Source organism: Podarcis muralis, chromosome 15, assembly GCF_964188315.1.
Source record: "Podarcis muralis chromosome 15, rPodMur119.hap1.1, whole genome shotgun sequence".
NCBI lineage: Eukaryota > Metazoa > Chordata > Lepidosauria > Squamata > Lacertidae > Podarcis > Podarcis muralis.
In genome coordinates, this window is record NC_135669.1 from 13,120,223 (window position 1) to 13,145,952 (window position 25,730).

At 43.9% G+C, this 25,730-nt stretch overlaps 1 protein-coding gene across 1 annotated transcript; it reads right to left on the minus strand.

Moving 5' to 3' along the window:
- Positions 1-5,529: 5,529 nt before the first annotated feature.
- On the minus strand, positions 5,530-25,606 carry PANX3 (pannexin 3). The gene is made up of 5 exons (XM_028707406.2): positions 23,081-25,606; positions 19,432-19,574; positions 17,524-17,738; positions 16,260-16,915; positions 5,530-7,117 (listed from the first exon to the last, which is right to left on the minus strand). Exons 1-5 carry the CDS (start codon positions 23,259-23,261, stop codon positions 7,083-7,085), a joined length of 1,230 nt encoding a protein of 409 aa, XP_028563239.2. The 5' UTR covers positions 23,262-25,606; the 3' UTR covers positions 5,530-7,082.
- Between the last annotated feature and the right edge of the window lie 124 nt (positions 25,607-25,730).

Sequence of the window (25,730 nt, forward strand, 5' to 3'; positions counted from 1 at the left end):
AAAGGCTGCCAAGAGATGTTTGCGTCGAAAGTTGAAGCCTGGGGAACAGGACACAGCTACAGGCTTCAAGGCCAGCCATCTGCTGCAGCGGGAGATACGTGCTGCAGAGTTGTCTGGGAACTCTGAGATAAGTCCAGTCTTCAGAGCAACGCAGGATGTTGCGGTTTTGGACGCTGCCAAGGACAGAGGCAGCGGGACGTTTGTTGCTTCTATGGCAACTGTGAAGAACAACTCCAGCCAGGACACGGTGACACGCTGGGTGTTTTGGATTCTGCTATCAGGCAGCACCTGATAGGCAAGCCTGCAGGCGGAATGCGGAACTGCAGGGCTGTTTCGACAGGATTGACTGTTATGTTCGCAGACGGAGCACAAAAAATCAGTCTGTGGTGTGGCTAACGTGTTTTTCTCTCCTTTACAGGAGGAGCAAGAGGTCTACGTTGTGCCGGGACTGAATAGTTGTCGGTTATCTGTATCTGCTCTAACGAAGCAGGGGTTCAAAAATGTGCTTTGAAAATGACACCTGTTCCATTTTCAGAGGGGGGCGACAACTGATCAGCATGGCGAAGAGCAAGAATAATTTCTTTGTTCTGGAGACACCTCTGGAGGGTGGTGGGAATGCTGGGAAAGCACAGGTGCAGTGTGCTAAGGTTCCCAAAGATGTGCAAAAGTTGCACAGGTGCACAAAAGGGTGTAAACTCCGGAAATGTGGGAGGTCCCTAGGGTGCAGGGCATGCAAAGGTGCAAAGGTACACGGTTTTCCCGGGTTTGGGAGGGTAGCCAAAGAAGCCCTTTGAGCTGGTTCACACAGATCTGTCAGGACCCATGAGGTGTGAGAGTCTGGGTGGGGCCAGGTATGTGCCATCGCTGACAGATGGCCACAGCCAGGTTGGCTGGTGTCTCTCTCTCAAATCACAGGGGGAGGCGGCGCAACTGATCAAGGATTGGGTTGCGGAGGTGGAACTAAGGTTTTCCACCAAGGTGCAAGGGTTCAAGAGCGACCGAGGGTCACAGTTTACTGGGTCTGCTCTGGAGGAGTTTTTCAAGGAAAAGGGAATACGTCACCAGGTGACGGGTGCAAAGTCTTCTCAAGGGAGAAGGGAGGCTGTGGCTGAACCCAGTGATGGGGATCAGGTCCAGAATCAGGGTTCAAAACCCGGTGATGGGGACCAAGTCCAGGGTCAGGGTTCAGGGCAGGTTTGGGCATCTCCAAGGGTTGTGAAAGGAGTGTCCAGGTGTGAGGCTTCATCTCCGGTAATGGAGAAAGCTCACGGAAGGGTTGTCAAGTCAGAGGGGGAAAAGTCTGACGGAGAAGACACAACTGCTGGCTCTAATGGGTCAGTAGGGTATCAGGTCACAGGTGCGTGGAAAAGTGTCGCACAGTGTGATTCTGGGAGTGTTGAAGGGGTTCAACAGGTGCCTGGGAAAGATGCCGGGAAGGGGCACAAGGCAAAGGGGAAGGTGTTGAACTCAAGGTCTCGTCAGAATGGTTTCGGCATAGAGGGGGTGTCAGGTTTGGAACTTAACTGGTTAAGAAGTTCCCATGATGCCTCAACATTCAGACGTCAGCTGTAGAAGCTGGGAGGAGCCTGGGAGGAGTTTCGTTCTGTTCCCCTCTGGTCTTTGAGGGAGAAAGACGTAGCCTGTAATGGCGGAAAGGAGCCCAGGAGATCCCTGGGGGAATGTCGGAATAAAGAGCTGAAATGGACAAACCTGGACTCTGTGTGTGTTTGTCTGGAAGCTAAGTGAAGGACGTGACAGTTTATCACCGCTGTGTTTATCTCTGCTAAGGTGTGACTGGAGCTACCGGACGACGGAGCTGAGTGGCGCAGCTGAGGGAAGCGCGCCGGACCGGGCTGCCATAAAAGCTAATTGAGGACCAATAAATCAATTAGCTGGGGTCCCAATATATCTATTGCCACAAAGAACCCCTGGGCAGTTACCGTAAGTCCAGTCAAAGGCGACTATGGGATTGTGGCGTTCATCTCGCTTTCAGGCCGAGGGAGCCAGCATTTGTCCACAGACAGCTTTCTGTTTATCTACTTGCACTGGCATGCTTTCAAACTGCTAGGTTGGCAGGAGCTGGGACTGAGCAATGGGAGTTCACCCCGTTGCGCAGATTCAAACCGCCAACCTTCTGATCGGCAAGCCCAAGAGGCTCAGTGGTTTAGACCATAGCGCCACCCACATCCCTTGCCCCCCCAAAAAGGGAGTATTAGTATTTTTCTACTTATCACTATGAAAATCTTTGGCCACAGCCAGAAGCTATGGAGGTTTTTCCAGTAGAGGATTGTAATAAACTTTATTGACTTCACCACTTAAGTGGAACTTATAGCATGTCTGCTTTAGAGAAACAGAGAGCCAGCCTTTTGACTGCTGTGATCCCTGAATGCATCGTGTAAACACAAAGTCTTCTGTAGAACTTCCCCCCTCTCATATGTAGATATTCATAACTCACTAAGATTTTGTTAAGTGGGCCCAACCTTTTTACAGCATGTGAGGTTAAATATTGTCTCTGGCAAATTGCAGCAGTTTAAACAGCTCTTTTCAAGCACAGCTTAAAGGAGTCAGTTCAAAAGTTGGGAATATAGCACTTCGGTTTCCTCAGTTGTGCCTTTAAAAATAAAATTTAGGAAATTAAATGCCAACAGTGTGTTGTTGTAATGTTGTACTTTTGAATTTAATAGCAAACAAAGTCAGAGAGTGCAGGAGTTAAGAGATGGCCGCATTCATTCTATTCTGAGCGTATTACACCTATGTTAAAATTAACGCTTGCCGTTTTATACAGTCACAGTTTACATTTGCAGCTTGATTGAGGTTACAAACATGTGTTTGTGCATTTCTCATTACCCTAATGGATGTGTTTAGAGGCATAAGTACTCCGATCTTGAAACAGAAGACTTAACACACGTGATACATTTGCACACACAGTTGCTAACCTATACATACCTCCATAGAAAGTAGAATGGGGCTTACTCTCAGCTAAGTGTGTATAGGATAGCAAACTTTTGTTCCCTCCATAGAAGTTAGCACCACTGAACATAGTAGGACTTCACAGTAAACACTATTATATAAATATAATTGTGATTACAACAGAACTTTCTGGTGAGCTGCAAAGAATCACACTACAAAATATACACAATTTTTAACTTTTATTTTGGAAAATATTTAAAATTGTGGTAAAACTGCTGTATGCAATCCTGAGGGTAAGCTCCACTAAACCCAGTGGGCCTTATTTCTAAGTGAATATGCACAAGATTGAGCTGCAAATTGTGAACGTGGCAGCCTTATTGACAAAACAGACAGAAGATTTAACCTCAGCAAATTCTGACTCTGTGATGTGTGACAAATAACAAAATAAAGAATGAAATGGTTAGCAGTGGAGCCAAAATGCAAAAGGCACTGACACCTCAGAACTTATGGAAGATGTTTGATGATCTTCTACCGGTCAACAATAGAAAGTGTCCTTTCATACTGCATCACGGTGTGGTACGCTGGTTTGACGTCATCTGATAGGAAGTGCTTACAGAGGGTGGTGAATACAGCACAAAATATTATGGGCTGTCCCGTGTATCCGCTGGATGAAATAGCGGAAGAACGTTGCTTCAGGAGAGTGAGGGAAATTCTCAGGGATGATTCACACCCTGGCCGGCACTTTTCAGACAGGCTTTCTTCAGATTGTTAACATTCACTGAATGTTGGGCATTCATTATGAAATATATATAGAATCTTCCCCCCCACCCCCTCTTTCTTTGATCATGATTGTTTAAGTTCATTTGTCTCGAGTAAATCTAAAGTATAGGTCCGAGGCAATTGCAATTGGGGGGAAACGTCCTGGGTGTGGGTCGTTGTTTTCCAAAAAGACAAGAGAAGCATGCATATGTCCTGAAAGAGATTTCAAGACTCTAAAAACAGTTCAGGGAGAGAAGAAAATGTCTGAGGATGTATTCTCGGCAACAGACTTGGCTTCCTTGGCAACCCGATACAAACTGGCAGCTATTTATGCAGTCAGGGGGGGGGGATCTAACTGTTGATTGGCTGTAGAGCAGCCCATTTCCCACAGGAACATCCCAGAGAAACTAGTAACTAGTGACATTTTGTGTTCTCCCAGGTGCAAAACTTCACTTTGCCTCTTATTATGGCGAAAAAGCAACCAAGTCATGCCATCATATGCAGTGCCGGATTTACATATAAGCTAAACAAGCTATAGCTTAGGGCCCCACTCTCTTGGGGGGGGGGGGGCAAAAAGTTTAAAAAAACTGGATGTACATTTCCAAATATACATCCAAAACAAGTAGAATGGCTTTAGATACCTGTTAGGTCCATAAATTACCATATAGCATATATTCAGCACAAAAAATAGTGACAATTTGTTGTTGACATAGGACAGCTGGACATATAAAGGGCCCCATTACCTTCACAGTCGCTTAGGACCTCATCAAACCTAAATCCGGTCCAGAGGCTATGGAGATCCTGGCACCAACATAATATTGACTGTTTCTCAGGATCACAATGTTATGGAGAATATGGCAGGCATTAACCAGGGCTTTGGGCTAAAACAGGTGTAAGGTAAAGGTACCCCTGACCATTAGGTCCTGTCATGGCCAACTCTGGGGTTCCAGTGCTCATCTCGCTTTATTGGCCGAGGGAGCTGGCGTACAGCTTCCGGGTCATGTGGCCAGCATGACTAAGCCACTTCTAGCGAAACCAGAGGAGTGCACAGAAATGTCGTTTACCTTCCCGCCGGAGCGGTACCTATTTATCTACTTGCACTTGATGTGCTTTCAAACTGCTAGGTGGGCAGGAGCAGGGATCGAGCAACGGGAGCTCACCCCATCACGGGGATTCGAACCGCCGACCTTCTGATCGGCAAGCCCTAGGCTCTGTGGTTAGACCACAGCGCCACCCATGTCCCTAAAACAAGTGTAGTGCTACATAATACATTTGTTCATTGCTTCCAGAACAGAGCTGAGTTGGCACTTTAAAGGACTTGCAGCCTTGTTCCAGAGCTACAATAAATCGTACCTCGTAGAGTAACACATATGCCCAAGAATTTTTCTCAGCCAGAACTCACAGGAACTCACTTCTGGTTCCTCTCAGATGGGTGCCTTTGCCATTATAACACAAGGGAGGTGTTCATGGTGAGTTCCGGCACCGTTTTCCCTAGAAAAATAGCACTCATTGAAAAAGCATTAAATGTATGCTGAAATGGTGAAAATGACCGGGAGGATCAGAAACCAGGAAGATAAGAACTTTAATAAGGAATGGGGAAAATTTCGTAAGTTACCTTGGAGAACACTGCAAACAACTAAAAACATTGGCAGGATTGTTATAACACTTGTAACAAGAACTATGGCAAAAATCAGAGTTTTTAAGAAAAATGGAAGAAATTATAAGATGCAGATGGAAAAGATTAACAATGGAACCCATTTAGGGGGGATGGAAGTTAAGGATTCAGTGAATCCTATTTTGTTTAAGATTATGATTGATATTAAATATTTGTAAAACTGATTTATTTTATTTTTTAAGCATTAAATGTGTAGAGTGACTCTGTTCCTTTTGGGTTGTATTGCGTATTGCAATACCCTAATTTGTCACTGGGCTTCAACTTCAAAAAGGGAACATTAGGATGTACATCCCCTTTCTGTCACCATGGGGGGGGGGGGGCCTGGCTGTAGCCAAAAGCTGTAGAAGTTTCTCCAGTAGCAGATCCTGAGTAACTTGACTTCACCACTGAAGTAGAACAGGTTGCATGTCTGCTTTGCAGGAGCAGAGAGCCAGCCTTTTGCACGCCAAAGAACTGTGACTGTTCCTGTTGTGCTAACCAGAGCAGAAAAGAAGGAACAGATTGGCTTGTTGCTGGGTTCACTGGATTTGAGCAAATACACGGACTGCTGCTGAGTAAGGTGTTTGGAGCAGCAGATGCACAGCTTAAGGATAGCATGCAAGCAAATATGCTTTGGTTTATTTCCCTTCCGCTGTCTGCTCTTGAGATCAGCGTACGTCTTGTGATCGTGCGTGTGAAAAAATCTCTCGGATTTTATACTTGAAATCCCCCCCCAAAAAAGTCCTCTTGGTTATTTACCAGGGATAGGCTGTAAGTTATGTTTTTTAAAAATAATAAAAAGTGACCTTTTCGCACCCTAAAAACGACTGTCTTATAAATTATTAAACTTTCCTAGATATATTTCTGGTTCTGTTTATAACAATTCATGAGATAATGGATTCTCAGCAACAGTGGTACCTCAGGTTAAGTACTTAATTCGTTCCGGAGGTCCGTTCTTAACCTGAAACTGTTCTTAACCTGAGGTACCACTTTAGCTAATGGGGCCTCCGGCTGCCGCCGCGCCGCCAGAGCACGATTTCTGTTCTCATCCTGAAGCAAAGTTCTTAACCTGAGGTACTATTAGCGGACTCTGTAACCTGAAGCATATGTTACCTGAAGCGTAGGTAACCTGAGGTACCACTGTATAGACTGGACTAGTGTTTAAGATGGAATATATGGATTACTTTGTGTCCGGGTTGATGTGATCCAGCTGGTAACATGGTTTCTACGTCAGAACCAGGTCAGACAGGAGCACACTCCCCAAATGATCAGTGTGACATTAAATTTAATGATTAGTTTGTAGAACAAACACAGCAAGGGAGACAAATGGGTGAACATTAGCATACAGCATAAGAAAGCCACTATTTTTTTTTCATGGAAAGGCCATTGCACCTTCAGCAGGTTTGTAACAGATATTAAACAGGTGAATCACACGTGCCATGGTGGAAAAGTTCAATCTGTCTGCACCGCAGCTTAAAAGGCCCAGGATTCTGCCAGCAGCCGATAGCCAGTGTGCAAGAATTGTATTCCAAATATTAAATTCTATGGACTTTGTACCCAATAAGCAAGCAAGCACTTAGGATGGTGCAGTCCTGTACCAGGAAAACATGACACAACTTAGAATTGCGATGAAAGCACACAGCACATTGCTGTACGTAGGATGGGGGCACTGGCTGTCTTTGTGTCCTAGCACTGTTCATCAGTCCCATTTCCTCTGCTGTTGGCTGCCCTGTCTACAGTCCGCTGCCGGTTGGGCGTGTCAGTCTTCTTTAGATTCCAAGGCAGGCTTCATTTCTAGGTGCAGGAAAGAAAAGATTGTGTCAAAATGATGCTGTATCTCACGGACAATGGACAATCGACGGGTGCCATGCCTGGAGAGGAAGAGGAGGAAGGCAAGAGGGCTGGGTCACAGCACAGAGTTAGAGCCATGCTCTTGCCTCTTCTTTGCACCTGATCAGCTCAGGAGACCACAGATGAAACCAAAGCCAGACAGGATCTTCTAAATATGGTAATTTGCAGTACAGGAGCACCCTCTTTTTGCAGTATATGTACTGTGCATGCAAGTAAATACACAAATATCCAGAAACCAGGTAGCACAGGGGTAATAATAAATAATAAATAATAAATTTTTATTTATACCCCGCCCTTCCAGGTTCAAAAACCGGGCTCAGGGCAGCTAACAACAAATTTTAAGGTTAAGGGACCCCTGACCATTAGGTCCAGTCGTGACCGACTCTGGGGTTGCGGCGCTCATCTCGCTTTATCCGGGTCATGTGGCCAGCATGACTAAGCAACTTCTGGCGAACGAGAGCAGCACATGGAAACGCCGTTTACCTTCCCGCCAGAGCAGTACCTATTTATCTACTTGCACTTTGATGTGCTTTCGAACTGCTAGGTTGGCAGGAGCAGGGACCCAACAACGGGAGCTCAACCCGTCGTGGGGATTCAAACCGCCGACTTTCTGATCGGCAAGTCCTAGGCTCTGTGGTTTAACCCACAGTGCCACCCGCGTCCCTAAAAACAATTTAAAAACACTTAATTGATGTAACCCAAAACTGCGTAAAGTACAATATAAAACGTGAATAACAATAAATTCAGAATTCAAAAATCAATTTAGGCGGGAAACCAGTCAGAAGCTGCACCTTTGTTTTCAAACATTTCGGAAGTCAAACGGACTTCTGGAATAAATTAAGTTTGGCGCTTTTGTTTTTGCTATTTATTTTGCGTATTACTATTTTTTGAGGCTTTTTTGGTTAATTTGTTTTTGTGACTGTGTGGAACCCAGTTCAGCTACCGATTGACTGATGGTGTGACTGCGGAAATGGATAAAAGCCCCCCATCCAAACAATGACTATCAGTGCAGCTAAGAAAAAATAAATAAATTTTAATTTTAATCATCTACGATACTGTCTTATTTATTTTATAGTACAGTACATTGTTAAAAAGCAGAGACATCACCTTGCCAACAAAGGTCCGTATAGTTAAAGCCATGGTGTTCCCACTAGTGATGTATAGAAGTGAGAGCTGGACCATAAAGAAGGCTGATCGCCAAAGAACTGATGCTTTTGAATTATGGTGCTGGAGGAGTCTCTTGAGAGTCCCATGGACTGCAAGAAGATCAAACGTATCCATTCTTAAGGAAATCAGCCCTGAGTGCTCACTGGAAGGACAGATCGTGAAGCTGAGGTTCCAATACTTTGGCCACCTCGTGAGAAGAGAAGACTCCCTGGAAAAGACCCTGATGTTGGGAAAGATGGAGGGCACAAGGAGAAGGGGACGACAGAGGACAAGATGGTTGGACAGTGTTCTTGAAGCTACAAACATGAGTCTGACCAAACTGTGGGAGGCAGTGGACGACAGGAGTGCCTGGCGTGCTCTGGTCAATGGGGTCACGAAGAGTCGGACATGACTAAACGACTGAACAACAACACAGTACATTGATTCTTGCTTTCATTTTATGGATCAGTGGTCAGATAGTAAAATTCATGTTAAATTGCTGTTTGAGGGGTTGTTTTTAAAAGTCTGGAATAGATTAATCCGTTTTGCATTACTTTCTGTGGGAAAGAGCTCCTTGGTTTTGGAATGCTTTGGTTTTGGAACGGATTAAGTTTGAGAACCAAGGTACCACTGCATACTTGCAGCGATCCTGTGAGGAAGGTTAAGTAGACAGAGAAACACTGGCCCCAGATCACCCAGTGAGCTTCATGGGTGGAAATCTGTACCCAGGTCTTCCTAGCCCTAGCCTGATAGTCTAAACAAGGGCACATTTGTTCACCCTACGCTGTTCGTCAACAAGACATCTCTCTCCCACATGAGAGTGATGCTTTAAAAGATAAAAGTCTGTATATTTAATGTATAATACAATACAGAAATACATATACTGTAATTTTTGTAAGATTACAGTAGACTAAGCCCATCACATGGATGTGCATTGTCTTGATATTTATCATTCCAAAACATAAGAAACATTTCCCCATTCATCTGTTTGGCTGATTTGTATGTGTCCTTTGAAGTTACGTTAATTTTATCATTTTTCAAATAGGCCATACCTTCTCGGTCCAATCAAATAAAGATGGTGTATTACTCTCTTTCCAGTTTTTTGCTGTTATCACCACTGTTCCAGCTATTAGTAAATTGATAGCTACTTCCAGATTGTGGTTTCTAAGAGGTCTAAAAGTTCAACATTGGGATGGATCCAGTTAATAATGAACGATTTCAAATCCTCTCCTTTTCCTCCCTCTATCTTGCTGCTCACCAGTGAATGACAAAGCATTTCCTGAGCAGGTACAAGTTTTTAATTTGTTCTTCATGTTTAACTCCCATATTCATAGCTATGTTAGCAGTTTTATCTATTGCATCTAGTAGGGTTGCCATGTGTCCTCTTTTTCCAGGACATGTCTTCTTTTTCATAGGTATGCAAGATGAGAGTCGTCATAGCAATCCATTGTTGAAAGTAGAAGTCGCCAAATGTGCCCTCTTTTTTGCTCTTCAAAATGCTCTACTCTTTTCCTCCAGGCAGGGGTTTAAAAGCTTTATCAAACTTCTCTGCGAGCTCTGGCATAAATTGCTGAAGATGCTTCATAAACCCTAATTTGACAGTCATTCACACCTCCAACACCAACTATCAGATTTTGAAAAGCTGGTATCGTTAGATCAAGTTCAGCAGTTTTGTGGAACTAATTAATCTAAATTGTGTCAATTGGATTTTGAAAATATTAATTGTTACCGTTGTTATAAGAATTTTAAGGTCTCAAATACAGAATAAATATTCTTAAATGAACACATATCTAAATATATGAACCATGTGTCTGAAATAGTACGGGAGAGCAATCCTGAAGTCATTTTGATTCTCCCAATGACCGCAAATATTCCTCTGCAGCAAGGGAGCCAAATGGGGAAAGTCTTCCCATTGTCTTTTTTGCTTACAAATCCTGTCTTAAGGGTATATTTGTGTATGAATAGGGTGAGCCTGTGACCTGGATTCAGGGACTAAAGTTTTACCATCACAAAAGAATGGCTGGGCTGCCCAGGTACAGCAGTCAGTGACCATTATCAGGTATCCTGGCAGACAGGATTTCTGCTGTAGACGGCCTCCTCTGCTGTAGACTGCCTCCTTTTGTGATGTACATATGGTGTTTTGGGGTGGTGGTGGTCTTGGGCTGCAGGGTGGGCAATTTCAAAAGTCTATATAAGGGCTTGCACAACATTGTTCAGGGTTCTCCTTCCTCCTGTGTGTGGTGAGTGGGGACCCTGTTGCAACTGTTCCTTGAATAAAGATCAGGCTTACTAACCGCTTTGCTTCTCAGTATACTCTGGTTGGCCTCTGTTTTTTTCTCCTATCAATAGGGAACCCACTTAAGGACGCAATACGGGCTATGGAGTACCCCATAAGGGAAAGGGAACAGTTTTTCTTATAACACTGTTTTGAATTTTATTCACACCTCCTGCAACCCATCCCTGGACACTTCCTTGCCTCTTATGGAATCCCCTAGGGCAACTTCCTGTGTTCCTGTGAGAGGCTTTTTAAATATCTCTTGGGCTGCACCAGAATATGCTGGGACAAGAGCAGTAAAACATTCAGTGCATTTCTTTTAAAGAAAGAAGACAACAACAGATCTCTTCTCATGCCAGTGAGGAAAGCTGGGATGGTGCCAATTTTATTGATGATAACTTGTGTTCATGTTCTATGGTTATATAGTTCCTTTTATTAAATGCTTGCTTTACATGGGTTGGTGACTAGATGATGACATATAAAAATGAACTTCTGAATCCATGTGGAATTAATACTTCAGTCCTTCCCATGTTAGCTGCAGGCTGTATGCAACAAAATGTCTGCAAGGATATTCCATGTGCATCTGTGCTTATTGGTGCAGGATTTGAAAGGAGGGGGGCAGAAGACAGGGTAAACTCAGCAGGGCTTAAGCTTCAAATACTGGAGAAATTATTGGTATGACCACCTCACAAAGTTTCTCTTTTTGCCCTAGCAGCAAAGAAAACCCAGAAAAGAGTTATCAAGGAGATTGCAGTTGGGGATGCTCTTATTTAATCATAATATATTTTAACAATCAATGGGGTTTTTCAAATCTGTATTAAATTTTACCCGTTCAGTATGTAAGTTCCATACATGTTGCATGCGGTTTATGTAGTATTTTAAAGATGTAAGATTATAAGCAGTAACGTGGTTTTGTGCAGCATTTTATACTGTTGGGTTTTGTACTGTGTTTCTTTATCTGATATGCGAATGACCTATGGACCAATCATTAATAAACTACGCAAAGTTCCCCATCCATGGAACAGGAGTAAAAGCAACCGAAGAGGGTTGCAGTGGAGAGCAAACATAGGTAAAGGGACCCCTGACCATTAGGTCCAGTCATGGCCGGCTCTGGGGTTGCGGTGCTCATCTCGCTTTATTGGCCGAGGGAGCTGGCGAACAGCTTCCGGGTCATGTGGCCAGCATGACTAAGCCGCTTCTGGTGAACCAGAGCAGCGCACGGAAACGCCGTTTACCTTCCTGCCGGAGTGCACCCTGTTTATCTGCTTGCACTTTGACGTGCTTTCGAACTGCTAGGTTGGCAGGAGCAGGGACCGAGCAACGGGAGCTCACCCCGTTGCAGGGATTTGAACCACCGACCTTCTGATCGGCAAGTCCTAGGCTCTGTGGTTTAACCCACAGTGCCACCCGCGTCCCGTAGCAAACATAGACAAGGTGGTAAATAAAGGATTTTGCACACTTAAACGCACTGTTGCCAGCTGGACTGCTTGTGTTCAGCAGAACAGGGTTTTTAATAATAATGGGGACTAGCAGTGTGCCTTCCCTCATTCATACAGTGGTACCTCGGGTTAAGTACTTAATTCGTTCCGGAGGTCCGTTCTTAACCTGAAACCGTTCTTAACCTGAAGCACTACTTTAAATAATGGGGCCTCCCGCTGCTGCCGGAGCACGATTTCTGTTCTCATCCTGAAGCAAAGTTCTTAACCCAAGGTACTATTTCTGGGTTAGCGGAGTCTGTAACCTGAAGCGTATGTAACCCGAGGTACCACTGTATTTCTCTTTAGAGATGGGGTGGATATCAGGGGCATTGCTGCATCCAGGGATCATGCTGTTGCTCTGTGCTTTGCTGCATGTAGCCTTGGAGCTGCACTCTGTTTTCCCCAGTTAACGAAAAGCACAGCAAGCAGTCACACTGCACTTGGTTTTTCCCTTCCTTGGCACTTGCCATGCAAAGTAAATTTCCACAGCTTTCCACAAATGCAGGAGGGTTTGAAACACCCTGAATCCTCTCTTATACTCAACTCCTTTTTTTAAAACAACAACAAACAGTAGCTGATTATGAAGCAGTTGGGATACACACTGTGGAGCCCCTATTGCACGCGTTTACACAAGCAAAGTCCAACAGTATACTTATGTAATTATCATGTGGCACAGAAAAACGTCTCTCCAAGGCCAAAAGGCAAGACTTAACTTGAGCTAAAGACAGTGGTTTTTTTTCTTTAAAAAAAATGTTTAGGGCTACTCTCATTTTGACTCAACAAAATCACCATTTTATAGTTCAAATCAGGAAAAATAAATACAGTAAATGGACAAAAGTACAAAGATCCATGGGATGCGGGTGGCGCTGTGGGTTAAACCTTGCCAATCAGAAGGTTGGCGGTTCGAATCCCCGCAATGGGATGAGCTCCTGTTTTTTGGTGCCAGCTCCTGCCAACCTAGCAGTTCAAAAGCACGTCAAAGTGCAAGTAGATAAATAGGTACCACTCCAGCGGGAAGGTAAACGGCGTTTCCGTGTGTTGCTCTGGTTTGCCAGAAGCGGCTTAGTCATGCTGGCCACATGACCCGGAAGCTGTCTGCGGAAAAACGCCAGCTCCCTCAGCCAATAAAGCGAATTGAGCGCTGCAACCCCAGAGTTGGTCACGACTGGACCTAATGGTCAGGGGTCCCTTTACCTTTACGTTTTTACAAAGATCCACAAAATGTTTAGGGGTATGCGTACCCCTGCGTGCCCCCCGAAAAAAAAGCACGGGCTGCAGGCAGGTCCCAGCATACGCTTTAAAATAAGAAAGCAGTCCACATTGTTTGCCAATGTTTAAACCCACATGGTGCAACACAAATAGAGGAGTTTGGCACCTTGGGCAAATGATGCACATAGACTTGCTGATTTTGCACATAATACATTCGTGATGTGAAATTGTGCCCCCTTTTTGTCAATCTCTCTTAAATTTCTAACTGAGGGACACGTGGAGCTGCAAATAAGGATGGATGGGTGAATTTCCCTTTCTCAATTTTCCAGTCTTAAATTCAGTTCTGCACATTTCCATATCAGTTTTTTCAAAGTCCTCACTGAAATTCATTGGTGAATCTCTCCTAATAGTTTGTATGCAGTTTTCTGTGAAGTTAACTTTGTGTAACATTTAATGGTTCCCGCAGCTAAGTCACACTTTCAAAAATGTTATGTGAACCAAAACAGAGCCATCTTTTGTAATTTGCGTTTCTCTAAATTTTGCGTTTCTCCAGTCCAGTAATGTGTACAAAAATGTACATACAAGGGTAAATTGCGCAGATACTAGTGAACATAACATTAAAATATGCAATATCTTCTGGAGAATTGCATATGGCAAAAATGTCTATATTTGAATAAACCTGCTGATGAATTTTCATGACTACTTTGTTCAAAAATTGCAAACAGATGTGGATATGTGGAGAACTGAATTTAAAAATGGAAAGATGAGAAACTGAAATGGACAGATTTGTTCATCTCTAATAAATCTATCTGGGCGCTCCTTTCTTTCTAAATTGCAAGCAAAAGCTGCTCTGTTTACCCTGACTTTTGATGGTTAGCCGAAATGTTTTGTTTACTTGGTGCCTGTTTTGGTTGGCAGATAAGAGAGTTTCAGCTGTCTAATTTGTGGCATCTTGTTTTATGAGAAACTTGCTGCTGCACAGATGCCATGTGTATCTTTTGGTCTTAGTGATTTCTTCTTAGCTGCCCCATTCAGGGGAGAAAGTATGCAAATATTTTCATAAAGTAATGACTAAATAAAGCAGAGTACTAAATTAGACTTCCTTCATAGTAAACAAAGAATGCTAGTAGGCAGGGCTTTATGTCACAAAAGGGTCGTTCAGATCCATTTTTTCTGCATGCAAAATTAATTTGCTAGTTCCCATGCATTCTGTTTTGTTCAGGCTATAGCTATGGCTATTATTCCACTGCTTGTCATCAACTCCAGTCTGGGCCGGCCCATCTATTGGGCAAGGTGAGTTAACTTGAGCGGCAAAATCCACAGGGGCAGCAGATCCCAAGGTTGATCTTTGTTCCCCTCTTCTTCCTGATTTAGATCTTCACTCACTCCTTTCCTGTTGGGGAGGGACGCCATTTTGTCATTCACCTCGGGTGCCAAAATGCCTTGGACTGGCCCTGACACCAGTGGGAAAGCTTGACACAATGCATCAGGATTAGGGATGGGCAGATCTATCTGTTTTGGTTTCTTATATTCCTGTTCTTCAATTCTCCACATTTTCACATTCGTTTGCAATTTTGCAAGGGTAAGTCCTCGTGAAAATTCATCAGCATTTTAGTGTGACCCCCCCCAAAAAAGATACACATTTTCCTTGCAGTTTTGCCCAGTACTTTTTTTTTCTGGGGGTACCAAAGGGCATGCAGTACTGGTACCTTTTTTTTCTAGAAGAAAAGCTCTGGTTTAAAACGTGACACTTACTGTAACAACTTCATGGTGAATACCCTTCTAGAAGAAAAGCACTGATTTTGCCAAACATGATACATTTTTTGTTTGTTATTTTCAACAATATAGGCATAAATGTGTTAGTCTGTAAGGTGCTACACAACTCTTCTTTGTTGTTGTTGTTGTTGTTGTTGTCTTTTTTCCTTTCTCCTCCTGTGATGAGGCTGCATTTTAATGTTTTTAATGTTTTAATGTTGTATTTTAATCTCATTTTAAAGTTGTATTCATTCAGCTCATTTTTATTATTGGTTGTTAGCCGCCCTGAGCCCTGCCTTGGCTGGGGGGGGCGGGGTATAAATAAAATTTATTATTATTTATTATATGGCAGCCTAGCACAAACTAAAGAAGAGCAGACATGTCAGAGATCAGGCTGAGGAGTCCTGCTCCGATGAGGAATGGTGGGAACCTCCCCCTGCTCCTGACCAGGATCCCGAAGCTGCCCAGGAGCCGTATAGATTTGGAGCAGTGGTTTGGAGAGGGGCATAATTCTGAAGACAAAAGTTGGGAAAAACTGAGGGGTGAACAGCAAAGTGAAGAAGAACTGGAAGAGAGAGAGCTAACAGACTCTCTCTCACTGGAGACTGTCCAGCCTATTAGTCCAAGGACATGTAGAGCAAATAATAATAATAATAATAATAATAATAATAATAATAATAATAATAATAATACCCTGCCCTTCCCGGTTCAAAAACCGGGCTCAGGGTGGCTAACAACAAATTTAAAACACTTTAAAACACTTAATTATAAAAGCAGCATATATACAGTATAAAAACATGAATAACAATAAAATTCAAAAATCAATTAGATAAACCCCAGGGCTAGCTGGCTGAATTGATCCGACTTGGGCCAGCGAGGAGGCCAGGGGAGAATTAGCTGTGGGGCTAAGGTGGCTACACAAAAAGCACAATGGTTGCAAGATCAGGTTGCAAGATTCGAAAGTGACCAGGGGGAGAAGTTGGTGGAAACCTTAATTGGGAACACCTTCATTCCGAGAATGGCTGCTTTGTTCTTTTGTTCTGATCATTAAAAACTCTTTCAATGGTAAGGGACTCTTTTCGATTTGTCCTGCTTATCTACGGCCAAAGGAGGGGAGGAAGCCGAGTCCCCGAAGCCTGACAAGACATGAACAAATCTGAGTTGTGCTGTGGTCTTTGTTCACAAAAGTTAGAAAGGTTGGCTTTCTGCTAGTATCACTTACCAATAATTTCACTGTTGTGATGAGGCGAGTTTCCATTGGCACAGAGATTGTGCTTAGGCTTCAACATCTCCAGACCAGCCAAGAGGGTCATAAAATCCACCACCGTGTCAATGTCTTCCTTATCCGCCCTGACATCCCTCAGAGTGCACAGCACACTCAGCCTGCTGAAGGACTTGACCTCCGAGATGTTGGCGCGCAGAAACAGCAAAATGATGTTCAGGTCGTTCAGAGGGCAGGTCAGCATCTTCCTGCTGAGGAGGTCAAAAGCTGGCAGCATCTCGTAGATAGATAGGAGCCGCTTGTCCCATTGGCACAACTGAAGCAGGTGGTAGATGACGACGGGCCCCAGAAGGACGTACACGCACCCGATGCAGATGCTGGTCACCTGGAAGACGGTGAAGAAGACGAGCTTGCAGGGGACCGAACCTGGGATGTGAAGCTCATCTTTTAGCAGGCCCACCTTGATGGTGCAGCTGAACTCATCTTGGAAAAAGACGCCCACGTGGAAGTAGGCCAAGTAGAAGCAGGTGGCAGCGAGGAGGAAGAGGAGGAGGAGGTTCCGTAGCACGTAGACCCCAACGAGGTAGTAGGAGCGCTGCTTGCAGGTGAGGTACCTCTCCAGTAATGGGAATTCAAAATAGCGTTCCCTGCGAGCCCTTGGTGAGAGAGAAACAAGGACTGTTTACCGTTATAGCTGGAAAAGAGCTTGGATCTATAGATCTGGTCAATCGGTGGGGCTCTGCCTTATGGGGGAGAGAACATGATCGAGGAGAGGCTGCAATGGTCAGACAGGCAACTTTAGGCTCTGGGATATGGACTTTAATGATTTTATCAGGTGGGTGGTGGTGGAATTCTTTAAATCCGTGGTTCCCAAAAGTCCCCCCCCCCAGACCACTTGAAAATTGCTGAGGGTCTTTGCGGACTACTCAGTGTGTGTGCCCCCCACCCCCAGAAGTTTGGAAGTGTTTGGATTTGATATCCCGCTTTATCACTACTCGAAGGAGTCTCAAAGCGGCTAACATTCTCCTGAGCCCGGCTTCGGCTGGGGAGGGTGGGATATAAATAAAATTTATTATTATTATTATTATTGAGTAGAATTCCACCACAGGGGGTCCACATACGCCATTTGAACGACAATGCCCATCAACTCTGGGGCCCCCTGGCACCCGCAAATATTTTACGGGGGGGCTGAAGAGTTCTTGGCCCCTGGGAGTTGGCCCCTGCACTCGGCTACATCCCTTCTCAGTCATCCGTTTGAGCTTACTTGTCATATTCCTCCCATAGCTCTTCTGGGTCGGTCCCAGACTGTTGTAGTTTCACCATGTGCTGCACTAAGCGGATGGAACGGTTGTAGGATTTGTCCAGCTCATCGATGATGAAGAGCAGGTCGCAGTTCAGCGACGAGGCAGCTGCATATCTCCAGAGCAGAGAAGGCAGGTACATGGCGACTGCAATCACCAGCAAGGAATATGGGAAGACCTAGGTGGAAAGAGAAAAGTACAGTAAGAACTGACGAGGAATCAGGGGCGTGGGAGAAAGAAATACTAGGTATTGGCCCAACTTATTTTTCTAGAATACTCTTCTCCAGGAGTTCTTTACATCTTGAAAAGGGAAAAAGAAGAAGCTTGAAATATACTCAGAGTTGAGAGTGGATTTCATGCTCTTTATTCAGCTCATAGTGGTGAGGAGGAATGGAAGTTCCCCCAGAATGTCTGCTTTATATACATTATTTACACAATGGGCCCCACGTGATTGGCTAATTCCGGAATTCACCTGTAGGCCAATCAGGTTGCGTATTCACTTCCACCTGGAGCTGGATTGGAGCCTGTGGACCAATCAGACTGCTGCATTCTGGACCCTATTGTTCTAGGACCAATCAGACTGCTGCATTCTGAATCCTATTGTTCTAGGACCAATCAGACTGCTGCATTCTGAATCCTATTGTTCTAGGACCAATCAGACTGCTGCCTTTTGGATCCAATTCAACTCAGTACATAACAAAGCTCATTGCATAGAGAAAGGGGCAGGGCCCAAGAAAACAAGAACATACATTTTAAAGAAGATTGGAAAACGTTTATTGAATATATGGGGGGAAATTATCTGCACTTGAAAACACTGGCAGCATTAGGATAAATTCAAGAGTGTAAATACGTTTTGGTGGATGTAATAATGGAATACTGAACAGTTTAGTTTTTGTAAAATATGCAGGGATTTATGAGATGTAAAATGAACCATGGAAAGAGAAGAAGGGAAGTCATGGATATTTTAAGGATGTTTAAATGAGTATTCTAAATTGTAAAACGGAAAAATTATATATATTTATATAAAAGAGAAAAGGGTAGGGCCATACCGCTGGCCCCCACCACAGTCTTGTATTGACAGTCTTGCCTTGCCATCACCCATGTGATGAGTGCACACCGTTTGCAAGGAACCCGTACGTGTGAGCAGCAAAGATGCTTCCTCTTCAGACATCTGCACTTAGTGTAAATAATGGAACCTTCCAAAAATATACTGAGAGTGTGCTAGAACAAAGTTATTCAACCTTGGGTCCCCAGATGTTGGCAAATGTTGTGCCCTCCAGATGTTGCGCAACAGCTCCCATCATCCCTCTCTATATAAGATTCCTGGTAAGATCCCTTCTTGTCCCTCTTAAAAAGAATACACACGGCAATCTTATTAAAGTGCATATAAAAGTAGTTTACTCACATTCATTCAGTTCACAGTTTGATCCCTGAAGGCAGACTTATGTTACAAAAGTACATTCGTATGTGGAACTATCCCACAAGGGAGTTAGTTCCTAAGTGACTGCATAGAAAAAAACAAAAATGGAGAAGAGAAGAGCAAAAGAAGATGGTGTGCTCCTCTTCCTTGCTCTTGCTACCCAAGCAGACTAGGCCAGATTAGACCATGTTCACATCTAGTCACATGCAGAGGAAGTTTGTCCCAGCTCAGGAATGTTGTAATTGACTGCAATGTGTTTTACATCCCACAAATAGGACCCACATAGAGGAGGATGGGAGTCCAGAAGATTCCTTGGAATCTTGTTTTTATGATTTATGTTTGATATATCACTGTGAAATTTTAAGTTGAAAAACCAAATAAATATTTATTTTAAAAAATAGTAAATATAATAATCCTTCCTTTGAATCACTAAGGTGTCCCACACTGATACCTTGAGGACCCAGAGAGATCTGGATTGAGAGTCTCCCACAGTATCGTAGTCATGGTGAAGCAAGGAGTCCCAGCACACAGCGTCGACGTAGGCCGATTGCTTCCCTGTGAAGTTGGCGGGAGAGAAGCAACTGATCTGGGAGCCTGGAGGGGAGAGCAAGGCAGAAACAGAACCATTAGCCTCCAGGGCCATTTCTGCTGGTACTTCATCCAGCTGTTGCATCAAATTGCAGGAAACTGAACGCTGCTTCATCCCAGCAGTAGCAACCTTGTGACTCAAGCAAGCAGATGATCTTCCTGGTCAATGAGGAGAATGAATCCGCTTCTCCCAGCAAATACTCCTGATCAAACTGCTCCCCATCACATAACCCCAACTGTGTTTTTTCCCTTAAAAAATGTTTAGGGTTACTCTCATTTTGACTCAAGGAAACCACCATTTTATAGTTCAATTCGGGGGAAATAAATACAGTGGTACCTCGGGTTAAGTACTTAATTCGTTCCGGAGGTCCGTACTTAACCTGAAACTGTTCTTAACCTGAAGCACCAGTTTAGCTAATGGGGCCTCCTGCTGCTGATGCGCCGCTGGGGCAAAATTTCTGTTCTCATCCTGAAGCAAAATTCTTAACCTGAAGCAATATTTCTGGGTTAGCGGAGTCTGTAACCTGAAGCGTATGTAACCCAAGGTACCACTGTACAGTAAATGGACAAAAGTACTGTGGACTCTTGGGTTGCGAATGTGATCTGTGCGGGATGCACGTTCGCAACACGCAGTGCCTGCAACCTGCAGTGGTGCGTCTGCGCATGCGTGGGTTGCGATTCGGCACTTCTGCACATGCGCAAAGTGCAATCTAGCACTTCTGCGCATGCACGACTGCCAAAACCCGGAAGTTACTCGTTCTGGTACTTCCGGGTTTTGGCAGTCCGTAACTCAAAAAAACACAACCAGAAGCTTCTGTAACCTGAGGTATGACTGTACTGTACAAAGATTCACAAAATGTTTAGGGGTATGCGTACCCCTGCGTAACCCCCAGAAAAAAAAGCACTGGCTGCGTTACATTACCACAATCAGCCTTTGGTGACGGCCAGCCCATGGAGCGACAGTTCACATGCCGAAGTTCAACACTTTGAGATTTTCTCCAGGCCATTTCGAAGGGCGAAAAGTGGGGGGCACAGTGGGGCATAAAGAGAGAGTTTGCTTGATTTAGGGAAGCAGGGGCAGCAACCTCAGACAAAACGGGAATGTGCCACCCGCACCCAACCCTTCTGCCGCCACTGTAATGGCCTGCTCTCGCCACACTTGGCAAGAGGGGGAGTGATCGGCAAGGCCTTCTTGCTCATCTCCGCTACAGGGGCCCTGCAGATGTGCTTTTACAGCAGAGTAAGGAGAGAAATGGGGATGCAGGTGGTGCTGTGGGTTAAACCACAGAGCCTAGGACTTGCCAATCAGAAGGTTGGCGGTTTGAATCCTCGCGACGGGGTGAGCTCCCGTTGCTCGGTCCCTGCTCCTGCCAACCTAGCAGTTCGAAAGCACGTCAAAGTGCAAGTAGATAAGTAGGTACCACTCCGGCGGGAAGGTAAACGGTGTTTTTGTGCGCTGCTCTGGTTTGCCAGAAGCGGCTTAGTCATGCTGGCCACATGACCCGGAAGCTGTACGCCGGCTCCCTTGGCCAGTAAAGCGAGATGAGCACCGCAACCCCAGAGTCGGCCATGACTGGACCTAATGGTCAGGGGTCCCTTTACTTTTACCTTAAGGAGAGGAATTAAGGTTGCTAGTACTTCCGCGTGCTAAACGAGAACCTACCAAATCTGCAGTTCCCATACCAATACATGAACTGAGACAAAGCACTGTCACACAATTTGCATTTCTAATTTTGAGATGCAATTTCTCCAGCCACAGAATGTGTTCAAAATTGTGTGTACTAATGAAAAGTGCATGTGAAAATATATTGATTGATTGATTGATTGAATTTATATAGCCCCCTATACCCAGAGGTTTCAGAGCGGTTCACAAAAAAGATCACAAATATATAAAGTCAAAATAAGAACAATAACCCCAAAAGAGCCACATTTTAAAAGGGTATAGGATACAGTGAAAATAACACAAAAGTGTGTTCTATTGGGGGAAATTCTGAGTAAACATGTATGCCATTGCATCATTAATCTTTCTGAACTCTGGGCTCCCCTTCTGAATGTATGCTACCTTTTTCACATACAAAGTGTTGCTGCAACAAATCGTCAACCATCTGTTCCCCATGCAACAGGGCATTACAAGGTATTACTCAGCCTAAACAATGGGAAATTGCTTTGGAATCTATACAGAACGTCTCATTGGACCTGAAATTGATACTGAATCAGCAAAAATCAATATTTTGAGTATAATGGATTCTACAACAGCTGTATAGGAAGGCAGTGTCTAACACATATAGATGTTGGGGGTGTAAGCTGAGAGTTCCCTTTGAGGCATATAATGTAGGCTTTTCCAGTGATATATTCCTTTTGGGATTGAAGCAGTTACTCACATCCGTTTTGTATTGGCAAAATCCTTTATATTTGCAGATGCCCGTGTCCCTTTAAATGATACCTCTGTGGTACAGGGCTTAACAGATGGAAAACAAAAGGGGATTTTGCGAGCCCTTGTGGTGGCTAAGACACTTATACTTCCAGCCTGGAATAGTACATATCCATTGTCTCTTACATAGTGGTCCGAGAACCTTACTACACTGGCAACATTTGAACATATTTCATATATAGGAATAAATTCCGTGTGGATTCCTATTTGAATACCTGGAGCTTTTACATTAACTTGCATGCTTCATTTAAGATTTGTGTTCTGGTGGTCACTGCATTCACAATGTGAAATGATGGTCTATTATTAGTAGTATTATTTGCTTATTGTTTCTCTTATTCCTTCATCTCTTTTTCTTCTTTAATTTCTTTTTTTTTAAAAAAAAAATCTTGTTAAATTCGGGGGGGGGGGGAGGTTTTAAATTGGAATTGGACCAGAGTCCTAAGGAAGAGAGATGTATAAATATTTATATAAACATTTTATTAATTATCATCTGGTGGAGCCAAAATTTATTGGCTGAAGTTTCCAAAATTTGAATGTAAAATTTCAGAATAAAGTTCGTAGTTCAGTTACGAATTTTTATTTTAAAATTTGAGTGCTTTAGGCTTCTTGACATAACTTTGGCAAGTGCTGAATACAGAAGCACACAAGACATGAATAACTAAATAGTATTGCACCCCAATTAACAAATACTAAAATCAAGTATCCCAGTGCATATATAGTACATAAACAATTTAGTGAATTATCTAGCAAACATCTGAGTGCAGAAAGAACATCTAAAGGTGTTCAACTTTTTGCAGAAAAGTTTTTGGAACAAATGAATTTCAGCTAGAGAATAGAGCAGGATAGATTATGAATATTCATAATCTATGGTTCAAAGGCATTTTGGACTAGAGACAGACTAGGGTGCATTTAGTTCCCGTTGTAATCAATGCCACTAAATTTTTCACATTGATTTTAATTCATAGGCCCAAAGTGCAACTAACGCGGAGTGGATACAGCCCAGTGAGAATATATTTTAAGTCGGTTTAACTAGAACCATGGAACAAATAGTAGTAATAGTAAAGAAAGCAAGTTAACGTACCAGACGAAAATTCCCGCGCAAACGACAGGGACACGAGCAGCAGGGGCAGCCCCACAGTGACAAACTTCACAATGCGGTCACACGATAGCTCCAAGCGAAGCCCCTTTGCCCTGGAGCCATTCGGATCCGGAAGCAAAGCATCCGAGAGCATATACTCGCCCGCGGTGTGTGCGATCGACATGGTACTTTTTGGATGGGCCAAGCACAGGCAAGAGGAGAAGAGGCAGCTGCTGCGATCGCACTGCTCACAAACGGCATCTAAAAGCTTGATGTTTGCGCTTGCCAAACTGAAAGCTTTATTTGCAGAGAATTAAGCACCGGACAGCTGCAAATGACAGCCTTGGATGTTTGCGAAAGGGAAGGGTAATTACAAGGCAACCCGGTTTCTTACAAAGCAGTGACTGCCGTCGGCCCCAGAAATAGCGCAAGCAGCACTGGAGAGTTGCGATTGCCGGGGACACCATGTACCTCCGTCTACCACAGGCATAGCAAGGCAAGGCTGGGTCCTTGTGGTTTTACATCCCTCTCTCATAAGCAGATGTTATTTCCAGCAAGCCTCTGCAGGAATGTGGGGCTGTGGATTTGGTTTTACATCCAGGAACACGCAGGGGTGGGCTTTCGGGGTTAGCTGACTAGTGGGAATCGTGGACCATGCTTGCATTTTCAGAGCACAGCGGTGGCTTAATCACACGCAGAACACCTGCATTCAGGGAGTATTTTTAGCCCTGTGGGGTACGCACTGGGATTGGCAAAGCCCTTTCCATACTTGATATTAAAAGACACACTTTGTGGGTTTTGCAAACCCTATAGCTTCAGGTCTTCAGTAGTAAATTGAAAGCAGGTGATCTGGAGAATTGATCCTTGGGTGGAGAACATCAGGGGGCCAAATGCAGCCTGCCATCCTCTCTAACTGACCTGTGGGACTCTACCGCAAACACTCTTCTCAGACCTCCCTCTGCTTTGCAGGCTCGACTGTTATTGCCTGGCTGGAATGAGCCTTTTGATGGCTGGATGGGAGGGTTTAAAGGGGGGGATGTTTGAATATGAAGAAATGAGCCTACTGTGCAGGAACAAAATTCATATTTGTCCTACCCACCACTTGCACATATGGATGCTGGGTGATTGTTCAGAAGGCTCTCAGGCTGAAAAGGGTTCCCCATCCCTGGGACAGCAGGATAAAATTATATTTTTGATTGATTGAAATATTAGAAAGCAGCTCAGTTTCAAACCTTTGCTCTAGCCTGAGGCAGCACTAAGCACTACTATTTAACATTTGTCATTATCATCCTAGCTACCACCCTGTAAGGTGCAGAATTATTATTCCATCCTGTTGCAAATGGGGAGACTGAAGCTGAGAAAAGGTGGCTTGTCTGTGTCCATGGCAGAGGGAACAACTGGGAACTTCCAGATTTCTAGCTTAGTCTCTTAACTGTTCTACCAACAACTACCAAAGCAAAGCAATGTCCCAACCTACCCAAATGTCTCTCTTTACCAGAAGTCAATGGGCCAGGTGGCTCTAATGCAGTATTTCAGCACTTGCAATACCCAGTCAAAACATTTGGAGAGCTCAGCCACTGCCAGCTACATCCAAGCTACACAGGCAGATTCATAAGACTAAGCCATTTGCATAGCTGGTTTCTTGCAATGAGTAGAGAGGCATCCATCCCTTCTGAAATATCTGCTACCTCCCAGGACATTTCCCACAAACTATGCCGCCAAACTGGGAACCAGTATTTTTGTTCTGGTTAAGACATTGGTTTTCAATCCGATATTTGCAGCATGTTTCAGTGTCCTACAAAATCTTCCCCTCTAGCAAAACTCTCAAGTGTGGAATACCTTTTCCCTAATCTACTCTCTCACCCCTGGTAATCTTTGTCCTGGACATGTACACTGTAGGGTATGGGATGAAGCATGTCCTTGATTTAATTAGGACACTGAATTACATGCCTAATATCAGCGCCAGCGGAGATTTTCATAGGAAGCCACAACTGCTGATATTCAAATACTACTACTAAAAGCACATCTCTTAGAACACTGTTCATCAACTGATGGGTCACAACAGGAACACTACCATTCTGTAAATTGATGTTAAAAGATTAAGAGATGTATTAAAGTTTGGGTTGAAAGTGAGTCTTGGGTCTGAAAAGGTTGAAGATACATTTTTCAGAAGACCAAATCTTATTGACAGACTTCTCTCTAAGAACCCTTCAAGGTGCCTTGTAGTTAGAGTTGCATTTTCTGTCCATCCATTAGAACATGTTGCTATTGTTCAACATTTCGTTGAAAACACTCTTAGGGTTTTTTTTTCCCCCTTTTCAGAATTACAGCTAACATTTCATTGATGAATTCTGCAGTTCTGTGGATCAATTCTGTGTTACTACAGAATATAGCAGTCATCAATATGCCACCTTGCCCCTCACACCTAAAACAAGAAAGCCATGCAAAATTATGCAAGTGGCTGGGGTGCTAAATGCTTGAATTTGGTAGCTGCCACTAGAAAGGCATCTTTTGTCTTCTTATTTACAGCCTTAAATGCCACAATTTCTTATTATGTTTGCAACTGTATTGTAGCCACAAGTATCCTATATTTTGTGGTAAACAAAGCACCAACATGCAAATGTGAACTCAGAAAAAACATTTGGAACAGTTA